The sequence below is a fragment of the Capra hircus genome, chromosome 9 (assembly GCF_001704415.2).
Source record: "Capra hircus breed San Clemente chromosome 9, ASM170441v1, whole genome shotgun sequence".
Classification (NCBI taxonomy): domain Eukaryota; kingdom Metazoa; phylum Chordata; class Mammalia; order Artiodactyla; family Bovidae; genus Capra; species Capra hircus.
Genome location: NC_030816.1, coordinates 57,097,252 through 57,118,817, shown reverse-complemented (window position 1 = coordinate 57,118,817; position 21,566 = coordinate 57,097,252). Strand labels below are relative to the sequence as shown.

The 21,566-nt window shown below is 37.4% G+C and overlaps 1 protein-coding gene across 1 annotated transcript in view; it reads right to left on the bottom strand.

Moving 5' to 3' along the window:
• Positions 1,009-21,566, bottom strand: part of ENPP1 (ectonucleotide pyrophosphatase/phosphodiesterase 1) — a 71,980-nt gene continuing 51,422 nt past the window's right edge. The window contains exons 13-21 of the mRNA XM_018053516.1: positions 21,374-21,505; positions 19,843-19,874; positions 18,933-19,060; positions 17,889-17,958; positions 16,882-16,969; positions 13,277-13,445; positions 6,287-6,387; positions 4,571-4,836; positions 1,009-2,360 (exon numbers count right to left, since the gene is read on the bottom strand). Of these exons, the coding sequence (XP_017909005.1) occupies positions 2,190-2,360; positions 4,571-4,836; positions 6,287-6,387; positions 13,277-13,445; positions 16,882-16,969; positions 17,889-17,958; positions 18,933-19,060; positions 19,843-19,874; positions 21,374-21,505 (1,157 nt within the window). The 3' untranslated portion in view covers positions 1,009-2,189. The remainder of the gene's footprint in view (positions 2,361-4,570; positions 4,837-6,286; positions 6,388-13,276; positions 13,446-16,881; positions 16,970-17,888; positions 17,959-18,932; positions 19,061-19,842; positions 19,875-21,373; positions 21,506-21,566) is intronic.

Genomic DNA, 21,566 nt, shown 5'->3' with positions numbered 1-21,566 from the left:
GGGCACTACTGAGGATCCCAGCACATCCAATGGCGCCCACTCCAGTGCTCTTGCCTGGAGAATCCCAGGGACAGGGGAGCCTGGTGGGCTGCACTCCATAGGGTCGCAAAGAGTCAGACACAACTGAGCGACTTCACTTTCACTTTTCACTTTCATCCATTGGAGAAGGAAATGGCAACCCACTCCAGTGTTCTTGCCTGGAGAATCCCAGGGACGGGAGAGCCTGGTGGGCTGCTGTCTATGGGGTCGCACAGGGTTGGACACGACTGAAGTGACTTAGCAGCAGCAGCACATCCCAGACAGGGAGGCAGCAATGGAGATAGAGTAAGATTGAATTCCCACTCTGTCCAGCAACAAGGGTTTCTCCTCACTCCAAGTGTCAACAGAAGGTAAAAAAACCTGGACTCTAACACAACTGGCATTAATAGGATAGTGCCCCCCATTCCCCTGCTAAAGTCAGCTAAAGCAGAAAGTGTAAATGAGATCCACAGTCTCAAACATAACCCCTAGAAATCCAGGTTTTAGCTGAAAATCATTTATTACAAGGACCAGAAAAAATATTTTTGAATGAAAAATGATAGCAGATGCCAACATAAAGACAACATATGTAGGAATTATCTGACAAGGATTTTACAACATCCATCATAATGCTTCAATAAGCAATTATGAACATGTTTGAAACAAACGCAAAACTGGAAAGTCTCAGCAAAGAGAGAAACATTCTCAGCAAGGAAATAAAAGTTACAAAGAAGAATCAAATGGAAATTTTAGAAACAAAAAATCCACAATAACTGAAATATAAAAATCAACAGAAAAATGAAATTAGAGGAAAGAATCTGTGAAGTTGAAGACAGAACAACAGAAACTACCCAATCTGAATAGCAGAGACAAAAGAAACTGGGGGGAAAAGAAAAAATGTATAGAACTTCAGGGATCTGTGGGACTAAAATAAAATCAATGAAACTTTCTAAATAAGTAAATACTTCACAGATGCAAACTGTATTATCTAAAGGTTTTGGGGCCCCTATGCTATTGAAGAACAAGTGGAATGTGAAGGACAAATACAGACCTTTGGTGTTATTAATAATATAACACTTAAATCAGACTCAAGTCGCCTAAAAAATGGATGTAGCTTTTGAACATTCACAGGTTGGTACTGAAGGGTATATAGAGTCTACGAAGTGAAGAAAATCAAGTTCATTTATCATGAGTATTAAGAAGATATAAAATGATGGTAATACATTCTCTTTAAATCAATGGAACTTCAAAATGAACATCTCAGGACAGTACAACTCTGTTGCTAGTAGAATGATTTCTGTGTATAGAGGAAAACATTTCTATTATTTGGATGAAAATGCTATTTTGCATGAGTTGACAAGCCCCATGAAGTTTCACTACGACAAGACACACTTTTAATGTGTAAATAACCATTTACATATGTAATGTGTAAAATAACCATTACTGGAGTTATTTTCAACCTATATTATCAGTGATCAGATTGGGAATATTTTTCTTTTTTGGTACAAATGTAGAATAAAATTTTATAAAGGGTAGATACACTTAGTACAGATGGCCCCTCAAAGTTTAACCTGAAAGAATCATTAAATCTGAAGAAACCCAATTACAACTTAAAAATAGTTAGCTTTTGAGGGGGTGTACAGAAGAGATAAAAATAGGGCTTCAAATATTTCTGCTCCCATTAACTTTTCTGATTAAAATGAAAATAAATGAATATCCAAGTTAAAAAGAATCCAGAATCACTTTTAAATTCCTGTGAATAAACTAATGAAATATGGTCTAGTCCAATCCTATTCATTAGCCTAGTGTTTGTCAGCATCATAGAAATTTATTAATGATAATATGATTCAAACATCTGGTGTCCAGAGAACGTTCACAGCTCCTTCTGCCCTTAAGAGAAGTAGAAGAGCAGTTTTAGGTATTATCTGTCTTTATTCCCAAATCTGAACAATTCTTACACATTCAAACATGTGTGAGACTCAGCAGGAACACTTTCCTACTGTTATACGGAGGCCACAAGTTTCCCTGAGAAGGTCGTGTATCACAGAGGATTCCCAGTTCTAACTCTGGTCGACAGTCTCCAAACAATGCAACAGTGTAAAGAGAGGATGTATAAAACAGAAGGCTCTTTCACAAAGATTTACTGCCGTGTTTTTGGAATAAAAAAAGTATCAGTCTTCTTGGTTAAAGGTTGGCAAATGTGTTTTCAACTTTAAAATGTCTGAAATTGGCTCTTTTCTTTCTTGATAGAAGCTGAGTCCGGTGATGTGTTCAACATCCGTGATCCGAGCTCTGTGTAGCTCCAACAATTCTTCAACCCATAAGGATTCACGCTTCCTGTGCTATGAGGGTGGGAAAGGAAGACCAGTCACTGGACAACAGTCAATCCACCTTCCTTAGACTCTCTGCATCTCCCTCATTGTAACCAGCCATGACACCCTGTCTCTTAAATGGCAGATGCCATGAGAATTGTTAGGCGTAATCCCTGCTCTTGAGTAGTTCACCATCCAGTACATACCATTCATGTTTGTTTAGTAGATGTATCAAATCTGAGGAAAGTATATGTGGAACAGATGTACCTACATTGCCTTGGTGCAAGAAACACCAAAGTATGGGGTTAAAAATGTTGGAAAACAGAAGTAACATGCCATGGTAGAAAGAATATGGGAATTAGCAGAAAGGAACTTGGAATGATGCCAAAGAACTGATGCCTTCAAACAATGGTGCTGGAAAAGACTCCTGAGAGCCCCTTGGACAGCAAGATCAAACTAGTCAATCTTAAGGGAAATCAACCCTGAATACTGATTGGAAGCACTGATGCTGAAGTTGAAACTCCAGTATTTTGGTCATCTGATGCGAACAGCACTCATTGGAAAAGTCCCTGATGCTGGGAAAGACTGAGGGCAGAAAAAGAAGAGGGCATCAGAGGATGAGATGGCTGGATGGCATCACTGATGCAGGGACATGAACTTGGGTAAACTTTGGGAGATGGTGATGGACAGAGAGGCCTGGCATCCTGCGGTCCATGGTGCTGCAAAGAGTCAGAATGACTGGGTGACTGAACAACAACTTGGATTCAAGTTCTACTTCTACCATTATCCTACCAGGTAAACTGAGGGAAGTTATTTAATATCTGAATACTAATTCTCTTACCTGTGCCCTCCTCACAGGGTTGCTCTAAAGATCAAACACAATGATGTGTGCAAATGAGCTATACAAATGCTAGTTCTTATCAGAATCAGTTATCTACACAGTTGCAATGAAGAAAGGGTTAGGGGAAGTGGAAAAACACACTTTCACTTCTGGTGAAGTAGTGAAGCTCTAGCTAATATGAGATCAAAAAAGAATTAAAAGGCTTATGCTCTGGCACATGGAAGCAGAGATGGAAATCATACATCCATATGTTGGTGTAAATTTTTCTGAAAATGGCGACTGGAGAAAGTCAGATGAAGAACATATCCACTGGCTGGTGTGCTGTGATTATACTTTAAAGACATACTTCAATAAAGGTTCATGTGCCCTGATGATATTATTAGTTGCAAATAATAAATACAGACTTTTCACATAAAAGGGAACAGATCAATAATTTCCATTTTCCATTAGCTTCCAATCATCCACCACCCAGTACTGCTATTATACTCAGTCTCCTCCATTCCAGCAACCCTCACTCTGGCTTTCAAGGGAAGAGCCTGACTCAGTAGACTACTTGGCCAGTAGATACTGGCCATCTGTTCCAGCATTTACATGAATAAATAAAAGACATCTGTTCTCTCAGGCCAAAATCCACTGTTTCAGACATGAAACAGAAGGGGTCAGTAAGTATATGTGCTATGTGCTTAGTCAGTCAGTCATGTCCAACTCTTTGTGACCCCATGGACTGTAGCCCACCAGGCTCCTCTGTCCATGGGGATTCTCTAGGCAAGAATACTGGAGTGGGTTGCACGCCCTTCTCCAGGGGATCTTCCCAACCCAGGGACCGAACCCAGGTCTCTCTCATTGAAGGTGGATTTGTTACCATCTGAGCCATCAGGGAAGACCAAGTATATCTGATACACCTTCAAATGATTCACTTTCTGGTTCACGTCCAGTAATAAGTGTCTTCTGGTTACACTGCCATAGAATTTGTTAAATGCTTACATTTAAAAAAGCTATTATTATCAGTATAATAGCTTTTGGAATGGTACAGATGGAAAAGGAACTTAACACCTAATTCAAGGCACTTAACATCATTTTGATTAGTGAAATGTAAGCATAAATCTATTGCAGCCCTTTTTTTTCCCCGGGGAGGGCCCAGAATTTATACATGGATTTAGTGGCTAAGCCATATGACGTCAACTAAGTTTTTATGTTTTGATCTTACTGTTAGTGCTCTTAACAGACAAGAATAATCTTCTTTGAATAAACTAAGAGGATCAAGTTTAAAACCATTCTATAATCTCAAACATGTATGTTCTAGTTACGTCTTGTTTTCCCACAGTAATGTCAGACATAAGACCTGCACAAATATATTTATCTATCAATGCTCAAAGATAAGTTAACAAAGGCCACTTACCGCACAGCTTTCACTATTATCAGTCCTGTGAGGCAAAATGAAAGCCATGGTATCTAAATGTTCACACTGTAAGGGAGTCTGGGATGTGTTTTTACAACTTGTTAGCACAATGAAGAAATGAGTTGGAATCAGAACTTCCTGATTACGGATGATTCTGCTGTTTCTGTAAAATATGGTAATACTCACTTTAAGAAAAAAATAACTATTCCCTTTAATGACTATTTCACTAAAGTATATTTTTAATATAATACATCCCCAAATAAAGTTCAGTCAAATAATTAAATATATTGTAAGAAGTAAGTCATCATAATACCTCAACATTTTCTGCCAGATGGAGAAGAAGAATTAGAAGACATAGAAACACAATCCAAATAATGTTACTTTTTATAGAAATTTATTAAAACTTTGTATTTTTTTGGTAATTCCACCTTAACAGATTGGAATTGAGACACTAAGGGGAAAAATCATCAATTCTGAATATGTACAACCAAGACTCTAAAGCATTATGAGAATCTTTTAAACTCCAGGCAGTTATGAACAGACAGTGAAAGAAAGAAAACTGGTTTGAGATTTTTTTCATTCTGGCTCCTTCAGAGAAGGTGTTGTTTTAACTGGATCTTCTTTCCTATTCTATAACTTTGTTTTCACTTTTTTTTCTTTAATTAAAGCATATTCTGAAAGATGTCCCAAGTAACACCTTTACCTCATCTTAATTCTATTTCCTTAGGTCTCAAGATTAGATTTGTTTGGGGAAAAAAAAAAAGTAGATTCATTTGGTTTTTTAGTTATCTTCCAAAATTTAAGGTAGTGGTGGTATCATTAAAAAAGGAAACCACAATCTTATGTAAAACCACGATACATAAAGCAGATTAAAATGTGTTCCAGTTGAAGCTCTGAATGGGAAAGGTATAAGTTCTCTTCTTTACCCATTCTCCTGCTGCCACCTCTGAGGCATTTACATAGGATCCTTATGCCTTAAAGACTATAATAAAAATATAATTTTACAAATGATGTGGTCACAGGTGTACATGTGTAAACAGTAATCTCTAAGTCAGCCTGAGGGAGTGGTTCCCAGAAAGGGGCTGAATCCCAGTAGATGTTTCACTCCACTTTTCTCATAGACTGAAGAACCAAAGTTGCTTCCAAAAATTTTGCAATTGTTTTAATAAAGATCAACCGATCTCTAAAATGTTCTTCCTCTTTCCTTTATGAAAGCACCACTGATGGTTTCTCAAGAAGGTCACTGTATCAGTCTGAGACCAGAAGGGGGCAGGGCACAACCTTTAAAAACATAACATAGCCCAAGGATATGACATAGTCCAAGGACAGGACACAGCCCAAGGACAGGACACAGCCCAAGGACAGGACATAGCCCAAGGACAGGACATAAATTGGTTACAACTAACTAGGTCCAAGGTGGCAGACGATTCAAATTCCACTAGACCTTGGGGGTCAGTATACACTTACAGTAACACATCAGCGTCCTAAATGACACGCTCACAGGCACCATGACAGTTCCAAGGCTGACCATAAAGATCAGAAAGACGGCAATGCCCAATTTCTGGAAATACCCACCCTGAGATAATTAATTCTATAAGCAACTAATTTTCTGTTCTCAGAAATGACTTTCTTAAACTATTCCAAAAAAACAATGAGAATGTGTTTTGTGAACAGAGAAGAAGAAATTTCCCGTTCTCTCTTGACCACATGTCATACCCAAACTGCCAGGAAATTGTAAATATTCATTCTTTTGAAAATCAAGTCTGGTTAAGAACTGATTGTTATACCTTTCTTTTCGATTACCATCCTTGGTAATTCTAAAATACGAACAGCAGTTTTGTTTATTATTCTGTTATAATTACCTTTGAAATGGAAAGAGAAAAGAGATTTTTCTGACAGTCATCAGGGTTGGATTAGGTTTGGGTATATGCAGTGTTATATGTTCAGTAGATATGGCTTGAATATTCATGAGGAGAAGTAAATTTCTCTCCAGGAAAATTGTTATGCACATATATTGACATAGTAACCCAAAGCATAGACTCTAACTTGTACAATAACAAGTTTTAAATAGTACTTAAGAAAAATTATTAAAGTAGTATGTGATTGTTTTAAATGGATTTGTGTCTGATGTGCTATATTTGTGTATTATTTTAATGGTAGCATACCATTCAACTATTCTTATCGTTTCCTCTCTTCAGTTGATTATGAAGGCATTGCCAAAAATCTTTCTGTGAGTATCTTTTTTTTTTCCAAATTACCGTTTTGTTGCTAGTTTTGTATAAAATATATTTAGAAGAAAGTTTTAGTATTTGATTGGGAGACTGTAGGATTTTAACCTAATCTATTTTATTTTATTTTTTTTTTTGAGTATCTGGGCCAACATTTAAATGCCCTGTAGTTTTTTAAAGGTCTTTAAGGACATATCTTAATAATGTAGGTTTTTAAAATTTTAATAATTTATTTATTGACATTATTAAATTTATATGACAGTACAAGAAATAATTGAAAACAATAGAAGGGAAAGCCTGTAGCCATACTACCATAAACACTTAGCATTATAATATTTTCCTACCAGTTTTTCTGTGTTGATTTCTTAAACTTTTGTCCTAGAGCTGATTTACCTATATTCCATTTTTATACTTGATGAAAATTCTTACAATTTTAAAGAAAGTTTCTTAAAATTATTATAAAAGTATTTGAAAATAGATTATCAGTAGTAGCACAAATATAAACTAGTGACTCAATCTAAGGACTAAATGAGGACTAGGACTCTTATGCAATAATTATGATTTCCTATAAAATAAGAATATACAATAGTTGAGAATATGCAACTTGTACATTATATAAGTAGTGAAAACTCACTTATTTTTGCATCTATGACTTATTGGGCATACTGATTTAAACGTTTGGGAGAAAAAATTTCATATGGACTTAGGAAGCAATTTTAAGAGCAGTTTACACTTAAAAAATGTGGAAATAATGCTTTTTCTTTGCCTCTTACAATTTCAGTGCCAGGAACCAAAACCAGCACTTCAGACCTTACCTGAAACATTTCTTACCCAAGCGTTTGCATTTGCCAAAAATGACAGAATTGAGCCCTTGACGTTCTATTTGGATCCTCAGTGGCAACTTGCACTGTAAGTTCTGACAGTCTCCCAGGTAAACCTAGTCATTCAAGGTAACCACTGGGTCCTTTCCAATGATGATGTAATATGAAGACTTCAAGTATGGTTCTTTTTGTCCCAGTTTCTCTCAGCCTTGGACTATTGACATTTGGATCAGATAATTCTTTGTGTTGGGAGCTGTCTTGTGTGTTGTGGGATATTTGAAAACATCCCTGGCTTCTATTCACTAGATAAAAAAGTACTGTCTCTAGTTGTGACAACAAAAAATATCTGCAGGCATTGCTGCAATTCCCTGGGGAGAGGGGGCCACCTCCAGCTAAGAACCACTGCTCTGTCCCCTCGCATCCATCTTGATTATTTCTTATGTTCCACTTGTCATTGTGTCTCTTCTACATGTTATAGTTATGCCTAATAATACCTTCAAAGTCTAACAAATGATTGGCAAAAGCTCTTTACTTTATAATAATGAGCAATTACCATCTTCATTAGACAGAGCTGTTTTTTTTCATTCTTGTTATACTAAATCCATCAGTTTAGTTTTAAACTAAAACCTCAGTTTATTGGTATGTTCAGCAAATTATTTGGATCGTGCATATTGTTAATGTGTCAAACTTGATCATTAACTCTTGGAAGCCAGGAAGCCAGAGATGATAAATACATACCTCTGTCCAGCAAAACCTAAGCAGTAAACCAGAATTCAGTCAACAGAATTACACTGTCTCTCCCTGATTAGAGAACTGTGCTTTCAATGTTTAGAAAAAAGAATATGAAAAGAGAAGGTCCTTATCCTCATGAGAGAGCTAATATTTAGTGAACATCTACTATGTTCCAAGCATTTCTTTAGGCTAAATGGGTAAAATTTTTACAAATAAATTGTTAAATATCAAAAAATAGTTACTCTTTATTAATGGAAATAATGTCATGAGTGTCGGTTTTGCTTTATGAGTGGACTTGGCATTAATAATTCGTATTATGTGACAATTAGGAATCCTTCAGAAAGGAAATATTGTGGAAGTGGATTCCATGGCTCTGATAATGCATTTTTGAATATGCAAGTGAGTAAACCTATTCTACTTTAAAAATTATATCTAAAGAAAAAACTGATATATAAAGTTTTTAGACTTAAAGACATAGACTGTCCTTATGAGTCTTTAAAGAGAATTAATGAGGCACATACTTTCATATAACTGTTTTACTTTGAACATTAATAGAATTTTAAAAAATTTCTGTTTCATGAATGTTTGACTTATACTTTGTGTGTGTGTGTGCACACGCACTCAGTCGTGTCCAACTCTTTGTGATGCTGTGGACTGTAGCCCACTAGGCTCCTCTTTCCATGGGATTTTCTAGGCAAGAACTCTGGAATGGGCTGCCATTTCCTCCTCCAGGAGATCTTCCCAACCCAGGGATCAAACCTGTGGCTGCTGCATTGGCAGGCAGATTCTTTCCCACTGAGCCACCTGGGAAGCCCAGATTTCATACTGTATTTCTAATAATTATTTTTTCATCTATTTGCACTTCATTGAGAATGTTGATTCACAGTAAACAAAAGGCAGTAATTAATAGGTGAAAGATAACATACTTATGTTCTAAATAAAGATAATCCCTTCCATTTGCCTAGCACTGTAAAAATTTCAAAATACACTCATATCATTATCTAATTTGATCCCTACAGCATGGTGTATGGTGGGCAGAGTAAGATTTAGATCCCATTTCACAGTTTAAAAAAATTTCATCATCGTTTTGTTCTGATTGTCAGGTTAGGAATTGTAATAAAGTTAAGAAAGATATCCTAGATGTCTTTTAGATTAAATGTGCAACAGGGATTAAAATAATATTCTAGAAGGTCCACTGGGCACAGTATTTTTCCACTTATCTTAATATAACCAGTTTGTATATGTACAATGGGCAAAGATATAAAATACCTTTTTAGTGACCAACTCTTTAGTGACCAGTTTCTTTTCTGGCCAACATAGGCCCTCTTTATTGGCTACGGACCTGGATTCAAGCACAGCACTGAAGTCGACTCCTTTGAAAATATTGAAATCTATAACTTAATGTGTGGTAAGTGTGAACAGGTAGCTCTTCTCCCTTCTGAACACAGAGCTGGAATAGATTATCAAAAGTAGGTCGCATATCGGGCACCTTTTAGGAAATGATGATAAAGCAAGATCCTCATATTTCCACCTTTCTTCTTCCTGATCCAGAGTCATTGAAAATATATGCAAAACATAGCTATCTGATGTTTCCACTAGGCTACACATTGGTAAAATGTAACAGTCAGAGCAGACGGTCTATAAATTCCAAGTGCCTGGTACTTTGCTAGGCCCTAGAGTTAATGGGATGACAGCTGAACCAGATCAGGGAGGAAGCCAGAGAAAAGAGTTTGGAGGCTGTGAAAGGTAGAAAAAAACAGGTGGATCCTCTAGTAGCAATAATAGTTGAACGGACGGCAATGTCCAGGTTACAGAAATGGAAGAGAACACGCTGGCTATATTCTTAGTTTACTCCATACCTTCTAAATTAGAGCTTTTATGGTTGAATATTGCATTTTAAATATTGCTTCCTTTTTCTGATAACAGTACTGGAATTTATAAAACTTTAAATGTGTCCTAAATATCGACATAATTCTTTTAGTGGGAGCCTGAATACTTAAATGAGTTAATATATCCTAAAGCATCTGAACAGTGCCTGGCATATAATAAGTGCTTCACTGTGTAAGTGTTTGCTCTTATTATTATTAACTGCATGAGTCTTAGACTTGGACTGAGCTGATTTTGAATCCTAAGTCTACTATATTAGTAGCTTGAGACACTGAGCTAAGTAAGCATGCTGATTTCAGGCGTGCATGTGTACCAAGTCGCTTCAGTCAAGTCCAACTCTTTGCGACACTGCGGACTGTAGTCCAACAGGACCCTCTGTCCATGGGATTCTCCAGGCAAGAATACTCGAGTGGGTTGCCATTTCCTCCTCCAGGGGATCTTCCCGACCCAGAGATCGAACCCACATCTCCTAATTCTCCTGCATTGGCAGGTAGGTTCTTTACCACTAGCGCCACCTGGGAAGCCCACCTTGGAGAAATTGAAATTCAGTTCTAGACCATTGCAATAAAGTGAATACTCTAAAAAGCAAGTACATATGAATTTTTTTGATTTTCAGTGCATATAAAAGCTATTTTTACACTATACTGTGGTTTAAGTGTGCAATAGCTTATGTTTAGAAAAATGTACATACTTTAAAAAAGTACTTTATCGCTAAAACATGCTAAGCATCATCTCACAATGTGGGACTGTCAGAGACCTTCAACTGTAAAAAAAATCTCTGAAGTGTAATAAAATGAAGTACAATGAAATGCTTACTCCGTGGAAGAAAAGCTATGGCAAATCTAGACAGCATATTGAAAAGCAGAGACATCACTTTGGCAACAAAGTTCCATCAAGTGAAAGCTATGGTTTTTCCAGTAGTCATGTACAGATGTGAGAGTTGGACCATAAAGAAGGTTGAGTGCTGAAGAATTGAATCTTTCAAACTGTGGTGCTGGAGAAGACTCTTGAGAGTCCCTTGGACAGCAAGCAGATCAAACTAATCAATCCTAAAGGAAATCAACCCTGAATACTCACTGGAAGGACTGATGCTAAAGCTCCAATACTTTGGCCACCTGATGCAAAGAGCCAACTCATTGGACAAGACCCTGATGCTGGGAAAGATTGAGGGCAAAAGGAGAAGGGATGACAGGATGAAATGGTTGGATGGCACCATCGACTCAATGGCCATGAATTTGAGCAAACTCTGGGAGACAGTGAAGGGTAGGGAAGCCTGGCGTGCTGCAGTCCATGGGGTTGTGAAGAGTCAGACATGACTTAATGACTGAATAACAATGAAATGATACCTGTCTGTATTCATCTACCAAATATTGACAACTTAAATATATTTAGCACGATTGGCATATAATAAGTATTGAATAGGGGATAACTGCACAATTGCACTCGTCTCACATGCTAGTAAAGTAATGCTCAAAATTCTCCAAGCCAGGATTCAGCAATGCGTGAACGATGAACTTCCAGATGTTCAAGCTGGTTTTTGAAAAGGCAGAGGAACCAGAGTTCAAATTGCCAACATCTGTTGGATCTTTGAAAAAGCAAGAGAGTTCCAGGAAAACATCTATTTCTGCTTTATTGACTATGCCAAAGCCTTTGACTGTGTGGATCACAATAAACTGCAGAAAATTCTGAGAGAGATGGGAATACCAGACCACCTGACCTGCCTCTTGAGAAATCTGTATGGAAGCAACAGTTAGAACTAGACCTGGAACAACAGACTGGTTCCAAATAGGAAAAGGAGTATGTCAAGGCTGTATATTGTCACCCTGCTTATTTAACTTCTATGCAGAGTACATCATGAGAAACGCTGGACTGGAAGAAACACAAGCTGGAATCAAGATTGCTGGGAGAAATATCAATAACCTCAGATATGCAGATGACACCACCCTTATGGCAGAAAGTGCAGAGGAACTAAAAAGCCTCTTGATGAAAGTGCAAGAGGAGAGTGAAAAAGTTGGCTTAAAGCTCAACAGTCAGAAAACGAAGATCATGGTATCTGGTCCCATCACTTCATGGGAAATAGATGGGGAAACAGTGGAAACAGTGTCAGACTTTATTTTCTGGGGCTCCAAAATCACTGCAGATGGTGATTGCAGCCATGAAATTAAAATATGCTTACTCCTTGGAAGGAAAGTTATGACCAACCTAAATAGCATATTGAAAAGCAGAGACATTACTTTGCCGACTAAGGTCTGTCTAGTCAAGGCTATGGTATTTCCAGTGGTCATGTATGGATGTGAGAGTTGGACTGTGAAGAAGGCTGAGTGCTGAAGAATTGATGCTTTTGAACTGTGGTGTTGGAGAAGACTCTTGAGAGTCCCTTGGACTGCAAGGAGATCCAACCAGTCCATTCTGAAGGAGATCAGCCCTGGGATTTCTTTGGAGGTAATGATGCTAAAGCTGAAACTCCAGTACTTTGGCCACCTCATGCGAAGAGTTGACTCATTGTAAAAGACTCTGATGCTGGGAGGGATTGAAGGCAGGAGAAGGGGACGACAGAGGATGAGATGGCTGAATGGCATCACTGACTCGATGGACGTGAGTCTGAGTGAACTCTGGGAGTTGGTGATGGACAGGGAGGCCTAGCGTGCTGCAGTTCATGGGGTTGCAGAGTCGGACACAACTGAGCGACTGAACTGAACTGAACTGTAGTTATTGTTTACATTAAAATTTAGGAATTTTTATAGAGAAGTACAATGTGCATATCAATAATTCCGTCAATAATAGCCTGATCATAAATATTCTACAACCTGAGAAAGAGAGATTTTTAGTTTTATTTTAGGTAAAGAGTTAAGGACTCATATAGATTTGAATTAAAAAAATAAAATTCACAGTGCAAAACTACTGTTTAGTTTTAAACATTTCTTAAGTAAATCTTTATTTACCATTCTTGGAATTATGCAGATTTACTGAATTTGACACCAGCTCCTAATAATGGGACTCATGGAAGCCTTAATCACCTTCTAAGCAATCCTGTTTACACTCCAAAACATCCCAAAGAAGTCAGCTCCCTGGTCCAGTGCCCCTTCACAAGAGCCCCCAGGGAGCTGACTTCTTTGGGATGTTTTGGAGTGTAAACAGGATTGCTTAGAAGGTGATTAAGGCTTCCATGAGTCCCATTATTAGGAGCTGGTGTCAAATTCAGTAAATCTGCATAATTCCAAGAATGGTAAATAAAGATTTACTTAAGAAATGTTTAAAACTAAACAGTAGTTTTGCACTGTGAATTTTATTTTTTTAATTCAAATCTATATGAGTCCTTAACTCTTTACCTAAAATAAAACTAAAAATCTCTCTTTCTCAGGTTGTAGAATATTTATGATCAGGCTATTATTGACGGAATTATTGATATGCACATTGTACTTCTCTATAAAAATTCCTAAATTTTAATGTAAACAATAACTACAGTTCAGTTCAGTTCAGTCGCTCAGTTGTGTCCGACTCTGCAACCCCATGAACTGCAGCACGCTAGGCCTCCCTGTCCATCACCAACTCCCAGAGTTCACTCAGACTCACGTCCATCGAGTCAGTGATGCCATTCAGCCATCTCATCCTCTGTCGTCCCCTTCTCCTGCCTTCAATCCCTCCCAGCATCAGAGTCTTTTACAATGAGTCAACTCTTCGCATGAGGTGGCCAAGTACTGGAGTTTCAGCTTTAGCATCATTACCTCCAAAGAAATCCCAGGGCTGATCTCCTTCAGAATGGACTGGTTGGATCTCCTTGCAGTCCAAGGGACTCTCAAGAGTCTTCTCCAACACCACAGTTCAAAAGCATCAATTCTTCAGCACTCAGCCTTCTTCACAGTCCAACTCTCACATCCATACATGACCACTGGAAATACCATAGCCTTGACTAGACAGACCTTAGTCGGCAAAGTAATGTCTCTGCTTTTCAATATGCTATTTAGGTTGGTCATAACTTTCCTTCCAAGGAGTAAGCATATTTTAATTTCATGGCTGCAATCACCATCTGCAGTGATTTTGGAGCCCCAGAAAATAAAGTCTGACACTGTTTCCACTGTTTCCCCATCTATTTCCCATGAAGTGATGGGACCAGATACCATGATCTTCGTTTTCTGACTGTTGAGCTTTAAGCCAACTTTTTCACTCTCCTCTTGCACTTTCATCAAGAGGCTTTTTAGTTCCTCTGCACTTTCTGCCATAAGGGTGGTGTCATCTGCATATCTGAGGTTATTGATATTTCTCCCAGCAATCTTGATTCCAGCTTGTGTTTCTTCCAGTCCAGCGTTTCTCATGATGTACTCTGCATAGAAGTTAAATAAGCAGGGTGACAATATACAGCCTTGACATACTCCTTTTCCTATTTGGAACCAGTCTGTTGTTCCAGGTCTAGTTCTAACTGTTGCTTCCATACAGATTTCTCAAGAGGCAGGTCAGGTGGTCTGGTATTCCCATCTCTCTCAGAATTTTCTGCAGTTTATTGTGATCCACACAGTCAAAGGCTTTGGCATAGTCAATAAAGCAGAAATAGATGTTTTCCTGGAACTCTCTTGCTTTTTCAAAGATCCAACAGATGTTGGCAATTTGAACTCTGGTTCCTCTGCCTTTTCAAAAACCAGCTTGAACATCTGGAAGTTCATCGTTCACGCATTGCTGAATCCTGGCTTGGAGAATTTTGAGCATTACTTTACTAGCATGTGAGACGAGTGCAATTGTGCAGTTATCCCCTATTCAATACTTATTATATGCCAATCGTGCTAAATATATTTAAGTTGTCAATATTTGGTAGATGAATACAGACAGGTATCATTTCATTGTTATTCAGTCATTAAGTCATGTCTGACTCTTCACAACCCCATGGACTGCAGCACGCCAGGCTTCCCTACCCTTCACTGTCTCCCAGAGTTTGCTCAAATTCATGGCCATTGAGTCGATGGTGCCATCCAACCATTTCATCCTGTCATCCCTTCTCCTTTTGCCCTCAATCTTTCCCAGCATCAGGGTCTTGTCCAATGAGTTGGCTCTTTGCATCAGGTGGCCAAAGTATTGGAGCTTTAGCATCAGTCCTTCCAGTGAGTATTCAGGGTTGATTTCCTTTAGGATTGATTAGTTTGATCTGCTTGCTGTCCAAGGGACTCTCAAGAGTCTTCTCCAGCACCACAGTTTGAAAGATTCAATTCTTCAGCACTCAACCTTCTTTATGGTCCAACTCTCACATCTGTACATGACTACTGGAAAAACCATAGCTTTCACTTGATGGAACTTTGTTGCCAAAGTGATGTCTCTGCTTTTCAATATGCTGTCTAGATTTGCCATAGCTTTTCTTCCACGGAGTAAGCATTTCATTGTACTTCATTTTATTACACTTCAGAGATTTTTTTACAGTTGAAGGTCTCTGACAGTCCCACATTGTGAGATGATGCTTAGCATGTTTTAGCGATAAAGTACTTTTTAAAGTATGTACATTTTTCTAAACATAAGCTATTGCACACTTAAACCACAGTATAGTGTAAAAATAGCTTTTATATGCACTGAAAATCAAAAAAATTCATATGTACTTGCTTTTTAGAGTATTCACTTTATTGCAATGGTCTAGAACTGAATTTCAATTTCTCCAAGGTGGGCTTCCCAGGTGGCGCTAGTGGTAAAGAACCTACCTGCCAATGCAGGAGAATTAGGAGATGTGGGTTCGATCTCTGGGTCGGGAAGATCCCCTGGAGGAGGAAATGGCAACCCACTCGAGTATTCTTGCCTGAAGAATCCCATGGACAGAGGGTCCTGTTGGACTACAGTCCGCAGTGTCGCAAAGAGTTGGACTTGACTGAAGCGACTTGGTACACATGCACGCCTGAAATCAGCATGCTTACTTAGCTCAGTGTCTCAAGCTACTAATATAGTAGACTTAGGATTCAAAATCAGCTCAGTCCAAGTCTAAGACTCATGCAGTTAATAATAATAAGAGCAAACACTTACACAGTGAAGCACTTATTATATGCCAGGCACTGTTCAGATGCTTTAGGATATATTAACTCATTTAAGTATTCAGGCTCCCACTAAAAGAATTATGTCGATATTTAGGACACATTTAAAGTTTTATAAATTCCAGTACTGTTATCAGAAAAAGGAAGCAATATTTAAAATGCAATATTCAACCATAAAAGCTCTAATTTAGAAGGTATGGAGTAAACTAAGAATATAGCCAGCGTGTTCTCTTCCATTTCTGTAACCTGGACATTGCCGTCCGTTCAACTATTATTGCTACTAGAGGATCCACCTGTTTTTTCTACCTTTCACAGCCTCCAAACTCTTTTCTCTGGCTTCCTCCCTGATCTGGTTCAGCTGTCATCCCATTAACTCTAGGGCCTAGCAAAGTACCAGGCACTTGGAATTTATAGACCGTCTGCTCTGACTGTTACATTTTACCAATGTGTAGCCTAGTGGAAACATCAGATAGCTATGTTTTGCATATATTTTCAATGACTCTGGATCAGGAAGAAGAAAGGTGGAAATATGAGGATCTTGCTTTATCATCATTTCCTAAAAGGTGCCCGATATGCGACCTACTTTTGATAATCTATTCCAGCTCTGTGTTCAGAAGGGAGAAGAGCTACCTGTTCACACTTACCACACATTAAGTTATAGATTTCAATATTTTCAAAGGAGTCGACTTCAGTGCTGTGCTTGAATCCAGGTCCGTAGCCAATAAAGAGGGCCTATGTTGGCCAGAAAAGAAACTGGTCACTAAAGAGTTGGTCACTAAAAAGGTATTTTATATCTTTGCCCATTGTACATATACAAACTGGTTATATTAAGATAAGTGGAAAAATACTGTGCCCAGTGGACCTTCTAGAATATTATTTTAATCCCTGTTGCACATTTAATCTAAAGACATCTAGGATATCTTTCTTAACTTTATTACAATTCCTAACCTGACAATCAGAACAAAACGATGATGAAATTTTTTTAAACTGTGAAATGGGATCTAAATCTTACTCTGCCCACCATACACCATGCTGTAGCGATCAAATTAGATAATGATATGAGTGTATTTTGAAATTTTTACAGTGCTAGGCAAATGGAAGGGATTATCTTTATTTAGAACATAAGTATGTTATCTTTCACCTATTAATTACTGCCTTTTGTTTACTGTGAATCAACATTCTCAATGAAGTGCAAATAGATGAAAAAATAATTATTAGAAATACAGTATGAAATCTGGGCTTCCCAGGTGGCTCAGTGGGAAAGAATCTGCCTGCCAATGCAGCAGCCACAGGTTTGATCCCTGGGTTGGGAAGATCTCCTGGAGGAGGAAACGGCAGCCCATTCCAGAGTTCTTGCCTAGAAAATCCCATGGAAAGAGGAGCCTAGTGGGCTACAGTCCACAGCATCACAAAGAGTTGGACACGACTGAGTGCGTGTGCACACACACACACAAAGTATAAGTCAAACATTCATGAAACATAAATTTTTTTAAATTCTATTAATGTTCAAAGTAAAACAGTTATATGAAAGTATGTGCCTCATTAATTCTCTTTAAAGACTCATAAGGACAGTCTATGTCTTTAAGTCTAAAACTTTATCTATCAGTTTTTTCTTTAGATATAATTTTTAAAGTAGAATAGGTTTACTCACTTGCATATTCAAAAATGCATTATCAGAGCCATGGAATCCACTTCCACAATATTTCCTTTCTGAAGGATTCCTAATTGTCACATAATACGAATTATTAATGCCAAGTCCACTCATAAAGCAAAACCGACACTCATGACATTATTTCCATTAATAAAGAGTAACTATTTTTTGATATTTAACAATTTATTTGTAAAAATTTTACCATTTAGCCTAAAGAAATGCTTGGAACATAGTAGATGTTCACTAAATATTAGCTCTCTCATGAGGATAAGGACCTTCTCTTTCATATTCTTTTTTCTAAACATTGAAAGCACAGTTCTCTAATCAGGGAGAGACAGTGTAATTCTGTTGACTGAATTCTGGTTTACTGCTTAGGTTTTGCTGGACAGAGGTATGTATTTATCATCTCTGGCTTCCTGGCTTCCAAGAGTTAATGATCAAGTTTGACACATTAACAATATGCACGATCCAAATAATTTGCTGAACATACCAATAAACTGAGGTTTTAGTTTAAAACTAAACTGATGGATTTAGTATAACAAGAATGAAAAAAAACAGCTCTGTCTAATGAAGATGGTAATTGCTCATTATTATAAAGTAAAGAGCTTTTGCCAATCATTTGTTAGACTTTGAAGGTATTATTAGGCATAACTATAACATGTAGAAGAGACACAATGACAAGTGGAACATAAGAAATAATCAAGATGGATGCGAGGGGACAGAGCAGTGGTTCTTAGCTGGAGGTGGCCCCCTCTCCCCAGGGAATTGCAGCAATGCCTGCAGATATTTTTTGTTGTCACAACTAGAGACAGTACTTTTTTATCTAGTGAATAGAAGCCAGGGATGTTTTCAAATATCCCACAACACACAAGACAGCTCCCCAACACAAAGAATTATCTGATCCCAAATGTCAATAGTCCAAGGCTGAGAGAAACTGGGACAAAAAAGAACCATACTTGAAGTCTTCATATTACATCATCATTGGAAAGGACCCAGTGGTTACCTTGAATGACTAGGTTTACCTGGGAGACTGTCAGAACTTACAGTGCAAGTTGCCACTGAGGATCCAAATAGAACGTCAAGGGCTCAATTCTGTCATTTTTGGCAAAATGCAAACGCTTGGGTAAGAAATGTTTCAGGTAAGGTCTGAAGTGCTGGTTTGGTTCCTGGCACTGAAATTGTAAGAGGCAAAGAAAAAGCATTATTTCCACATTTTTTTAAGTGTAAACTGCTCTTAAAATTGCTTCCTAAGTCCATATGAAATTTTTTCTCCCAAACGTTTAATCAGTATGCCCAATAAGTCATAGATGCAAAAATAAGTGAGTTTTCACTACTTATATAATGTACAAGTTGCATATTCTCAACTATTGTATATTCTTATTTTATAGGAAATCATAATTATTGCATAAGAGTCCTAGTCCTCAATTTAGTCCTTAGATTGAGTCACTAGTTTATATTTGTGCTACTACTGATAATCTATTTTCAAATACTTTTATAATAATTTTAAGAACTTTCTTTAAAATTGTAAGAATTTTCATCAAGTATAAAAATGGAATATAGGTAAATCAGCTCTAGGACAAAAGTTTAAGAAATCAACACCAGAAAAACTGGTAGGAAATATATTATAATGCTAAGTGTTTATGGTAGTATGGCTACAGGCTTTCCCCTTCTATTGTTTTCAATTATTTCTTGTACTGTCATATAAATTTAATAATGTCAATAAATAAATTATTAAAATTTTAAAAACCTACATTATTAAGATATGTCCTTAAAGACCTTTAAAAACTACAGGGCATTTAAATGTTGGCCCAGATACTCAAAAAAAAAAATAAAATAAAATAGATTAGGTTAAAATCCTACAGTCTCCCAATCAAATACTAAAACTTTCTTCTAAATATATTTTATACAAAACTAGCAACAAAACGGTAATTTGGAAAAAAAAAAAGATACTCACAGAAAGATTTTTGGCAATGCCTTCATAATCAACTGAAGAGAGGAAACGATAAGAATAGTTGAATGGTATGCTACCATTAAAAATAATACACAAATATAGCACATCAGACACAAATCCATTTAAAACAATCACATACTACTTTAATAATTTTTCTTAAGTACTATTTAAAACTTGTTATTGTACAAGTTAGAGTCTATGCTTTGGGTTACTATGTCAATATATGTGCATAACAATTTTCCTGGAGAGAAATTTACTTCTCCTCATGAATATTCAACCATATCTACTGAAACATATAACACTGCATATACCCAAACCTAATCCAACCCTGATGACTGTCAGAAAAATCTCTTTTCTCTTTCCATTTCAAAGGTAATTATAACAGAATAATAAACAAAACTGCTGTTCGTATTTTAGAATTACCAAGGATGGTAATCGAAAAGAAAGGTATAACAATCAGTTCTTAACCAGACTTGATTTTCAAAAGAATGAATATTTACAATTTCCTGGCAGTTTGGGTATGACATGTGGTCAAGAGAGAACGGGAAATTTCTTCTTCTCTGTTCACAAAACACATTCTCATTGTTTTTTGGAATAGTTTAAGAAAGTCATTTCTGAGAACAGAAATTAGTTGCTTATAGAATTAATTATCTCAGCCAGCATTCCTCCTCATAATGGAATATTATCCTATAACATCTGTAAGTTATTTTAATGAAATAATATTAATTACAGTTGAATAAATGTAGCTGAAAATTTGAGCTTTTTTCCCTATAAGTAATCTTGAATCCAACACAAGCAAAATATGAAAGCGAAAGTGTTACTCGCTCAGTCGTGTCTCTGAGACTCTTTGCGATGCCATGGACTTTAACCTGCCAGGCTCCTCTGTCCATGGAATTCTCCAGGCAAGAATACTGGAATGGGTTGCCATTCCCTTCTCCAGGAGATCTTCCCAACCCAGGAATCGAACCCAGGTTTCCTGCATTGCAGGCAGATGCTTTACCATCTGAGCCACCAGGGAAGCCCAAGAAAAATATACATGATAACATAAAACTGTACCAAGCTCATCAACTAATATTCTTAGTCATGAATAACAGGTAAGTGGTTAGACTTGTGCCCTCACATCCAGTCCCATAAAATCCCTTTGGGTACAGAAGGCCAGTCCTGGATATTTAATCATGAAAAAGAAATTAATTGATCATCTTTAATTTAAAGATATGATTCAGAGGAATGTATTGTAAATATAGAGCTTTCCCAGGTGGTGCAGTGGTAAAGAATTCACCTGCCAATGCAGGAGACTCAAGAGATGCAGGTTCGATCCCTGGGTCAGGGATCCCCTACTGGGGATCCCCTGCAGGAAGATGCCCTACAATAGGAAATGGCAACCCACTCCAGTATTCCTTCCTGAAGAATCCTATGGACAGAGAAGCTTGGCAGGGTACAGTCCATGGGGTTACAAAGAGTCAGACACAATTGAGCATGCACACACTAACTGTAAATATAATCATATTCAAAATTAGCACAGAGATATACTTACATGAATAGTATTTATCTGGAACATCAGAGGGTCTCAGTCGAGCTGCAGGTCCATATACAACTTTAACGTCTTTAGTATCTCCCAAGTATTTATTCAGATACACATATTTCTTACAACTGCCTTGTTCCATGCCTAGGAGAAAAAAAAAAATCCCCAAACATGTTGCAACCTTAATAAAAAACTTTTAACATGT